General features: G+C 39.5%; 1 protein-coding gene across 1 annotated transcript in view; it reads left to right on the top strand.

The window, feature by feature from the left end:
• PTPN4 (protein tyrosine phosphatase, non-receptor type 4 (megakaryocyte)) overlaps nucleotides 1-4,103 on the top strand; it is a gene marked incomplete at its 3' end in the record, with an annotated part of 444,194 nt that overhangs the window by 270,145 nt on the left and 169,946 nt on the right. The window contains exon 12 of the mRNA XM_006902506.1: nucleotides 3,968-4,036. Within this exon, the coding sequence (XP_006902568.1) occupies nucleotides 3,968-4,036 (69 nt within the window). The remainder of the gene's footprint in view (nucleotides 1-3,967; nucleotides 4,037-4,103) is intronic.

Below are 4,103 nucleotides of genomic sequence, written 5' to 3' on the forward strand. Positions count from 1 at the left end.
TACAATTTGATCTATACCATTTATTACAATATCTCATCAAATATTCACTGCAGCTCCCCTTCCCAGTCATCATACCTGTCTGCTAATCTATTCTCTCCTACTTCCCATCACTGTCAGTCATTCACAGTTATTTCTATCAGTGTTTAAACCTTTTTTTTAGCTTTTCTTCCCAGCCAAATAATTATGTGTGACTTGTTTCATATCATGAATTACAATCTCTGATCCTCTAGTCACCTGTAAAATTCTTTAAAGGTCCATGAAAGCTATGTTTAAATGACATTCGGTATAAGAATCATGTAGGAAAACTTATGCACGATAATTACAATATCTGTTCCTTATCAATTTACCTCTGGTTCTGGGACTTGATACCTCACAGTCTGACATGCCAGTCTCTTGAGTTCATCAACCCCAAAAGTCATGTGAGCCCAGCCTGACATTTGACTCACAGACACGGTTCCCAACTGTGTAAACATTTCCTTAAAATAAATCTCTCTTTGTCTGTCTCTGGGCATCTGTGTCTCTCTCTGTTTCTTTCTCATATACAGTTTTTGTTTGTTTGTTTATTAAGTGCCATCAAGTCAAGTACAGCTCATAGCAACTAGGTGAACAAGAGATATGAATTCTGTCCTGTCTTGCACCATCGTTACCATCTTCGACACATTTACGTCTGTTCCCTGAGACTCTCTGTATCCATCTCTTTCATTCAGGGTCTTCCTCTCCTTTGCTGACCTTCACCATGCCCCTTTCCAAAGAAACAGTATGTCCGAAATATATGAGACAAAGATTCGCCATATATTATTTCAAAGAACACTCTGATTGCACTTTCTCCAATACATGTCTGTTTGTTGTTTGGCAGTTTATGGGATATTCAGCACTCTTATTCAACATCACAACTAAAATGCAGCAATTCTTCTCCTGTCATCCTTACTCTCCATCTCTCAGCTAGAACAGAGCAGGTGATTGGAAAGACTGTAACTTGAATCAGTAACCAAGTAAGATGAAATGCTTGACAATTTCAGTCTTATCTCCATCTTTCATAATGTTTTCCTTTGCCTAGTGATGAGGAATTTTGTTTTCTTGGTGTTGAGATATAATCCATATTGAATACTGCACTCCTTTATAGGAAGTGCTTAACATCCGCCTCAGTTTCAGCAAGCAACTTTGTATCATCTGCATAATGAAGGTTGTTAATGATCGCCACTTGGTGCCACACTCTTCTTCGTAAAGTTCATCTTCTCAAATAATTTGCTCAGCGAACAGATTAAATAGCTAAGGAGAATGGATACAGCCTTGATGTATATACCTTCCCCAATTTTAAGCCATGCAGTGTTTCCATACTCGATTCAGACAACAGCTTCTTGATGTAGATATGTTGTTGTTGTTGATTGCCTTTGAGTCGAACACGACTCATAGTGACCGTATGACAAAAAGGCCTGAAACCCCCCTATAACTGTCGACATTTATCAAAGCTCATAGAGTTTCCAGAGGCAAGTTGTTTATGAAGTGGATGTCACTCATGATGTTAGGTATAGATTTCACAACTGTTTAGGAATTCCCATTCTTCCCAAGTTTACCCATAGTTTGTTATGATCCACACAGTCAAATGCCTTTGCATAGTCACTGAAATGAAACACTGATAGATATTCCTCTGGAACTCTTTACTTTCAGGCAAGATCATCTAACATTAACTGTATTATTCCTAGTACCATTGCTTCTTCTAAACCCAGCCTGCAAGTCTGGCTGTTCTCTGTTGATTCCTTTTGGTACAGTGACTCTGTATATTCTTTCCATCTTCTTCTAGTGCTTCCTGGATCATTTAATACTCTGCCCAAAGCATTCATTTTTTTATTTTTATTAATTTTAATGAACATTTAAAGAGATTTTGGATTTCCATTCATTCATTGTTGCACTTTTCTCCCCGTCACCCCCCTTCCCTCCCGCAGTTTGCTCCTCTCTTTGAAAAGTAAAAGAAAAATTCCTTCATTGGTATACAGCCCCACACACACACACACAACCACCCTGAGTACACTCCACTATACAACCTTAATTCTGGACTCTTGTGATAACCATAATACCCTATCATATATCACTTTTAAACTGTTCTCTCCCTCATCTGTTTCAATGCAGTATACATAATTTATCCAGTTTTTCTCAGCCAAAGCATTCTTAAGTATTGGATCTCGAGGTTTGAATTTGTTCTTCATTTTCTTCAACTTAAATGCTGAGCAAGTTCAGCCCCTTTAATTTTATGACTCCAGCTCTTTGCACATTTCATTACAATTACAAATGAGTAGTTGGTGGTCTGCTGCACAATCAGCACTTTGCCTAGTTTTCACAGCTGATACTGAGTTTCTCCAGAGATTCTTTCCACAGATGTAATAGACATAGCTGCTTAAAACAGATGTGTTCACACTCCAAATATATTTATTTCTCTTTTCAGTTCCTTCCTATACTCAAAAATCTGGATTTATCAATGTGTAGGCATAAAGGAAGCTAAAGGTAAAACCAGTCTTCTTATCTGTGATCCTTGTCAAAAAGGAAGAACAGCTTGCCCAAAAAAAACCCTCCCTCACCCACTCTTTCATTACTATCGAGTCAAAAACGACTCATAGCTGACCTCCTATCAGCTTTCACAGAACATAAATTGCATGAAATTGCCCGTCTTTTTCTCACAGTGCCACTGTTGGGTTCAAGCTTCCAGAGATATGTAGACTTTGAGTTAGCAGCACAGCACCAGCTTCTCCTCAGAAGAAGGTGGACAGTCACCACTTTTGAAGATTTGTAGCCTTGGAAACCCACTGAAAGGTTTTTTGATCAGCCCAATGTCATTGGCACAACATAGTCATCATCAGCTTAGTAACAGTGAGTTGGGTTATTAAGGACTGGTGGTGTGCTGCAGCGACTTACTTGATGTAGCTCTTCTTTGCCATTGTCTGTAGTATTTTCACCACGTGGCTGGGTAAGATAGGACGTTTGTGACCCCCTAAGGAGACTGGATAACTTGCTGAGAGCTAAGATGCATGGCAGCTGAAAGGTTGATACCAAGCAATTAAGATATTTGAGAAACCCACGAAGGGATTGGTTAGTTTTGTAGCCTAAAAGGCTTAAATTGAACTGGAATAAATGTGGAGGATTGAAGGTTTCATTGCCATCAGAAGAGGAAAGACCCAGTGTGCAGTACATTTTGTCAACTTCAGATCTCCATGCAAAACACTGTGACAGCAGAGAGATAGTACAAGGCAAGACCCAGATGATGGAAAACCAGAGATGCATGTGAGAGAGGTGTGGGTTCCTGGCCCACAAATGGAGAAAGTTGAGTACTTGCTGGAAAAGTGAGTGCTCCAGGGCACTTGGAAGAAGGGCTGCGTTGGCATCCTCATGGAACAAGAGCAGAGCCCCTTCAGGCTTTGACTTTCAAGCACATAATTGGCCACACTAAAGAGCTTTGTAACATCCTGCCTGAGCAAGGCTTATAGTCAGAGAGAGGCTGCCCTGACATGTGGAGGGCGGGTTATGTCCAGCTTCTTAAGAAATGGCTTTGTGCTGCTGATGTTGTTGACAGATGACATACATCATGTGAGGTCAGTGGAAGTCAGATGCTACTACCCACTATGCCCACCGCATTGCACATGTAAGCAAGAGCTTAGTCCAGTTTTGTGACCTGGGGAGAGACGTAGTGCTAGCAGGCTTGGAAAAACAGGATATGGCAGTGAAGGACTTCCTCTCATGACATTGTTCTGCACTCACAAGAAGAGAATAGGAAGTATTTGTTGAACACAACTTTGTCTTTATGGAGGAACTATACATTTAACAGTGTGTGTACAAATGAAACAGTCCAATTTCTTATCCTCTGCTTTCTTAAAAATATCTTGTCTTTATTGACATTTTAATATAATATTGTGTTTTGTCTTTTTATCTTGTAGTTCTTTTTTCACAATTTATTATTGTGCTTCTTTATGTATTTCAGTGGAAGAACCGAAGTCCAGTCAGTACAGTATGGCAAAGAAAAGGCAAATAAAGACAGGGTATTTGCAAGGTAAGCCACTTCTGTTTCTGTATCCAGATGTTTGGAAAATGAAGATTAAAGAATAAAGATTAAGAAT

The sequence above is a fragment of the Elephantulus edwardii genome, unplaced genomic scaffold (genome assembly GCF_000299155.1).
Source record: "Elephantulus edwardii isolate Elephantulus edwardi_28Jun2011 unplaced genomic scaffold, EleEdw1.0 scaffold00419, whole genome shotgun sequence".
Lineage (NCBI taxonomy): Eukaryota > Metazoa > Chordata > Mammalia > Macroscelidea > Macroscelididae > Elephantulus > Elephantulus edwardii.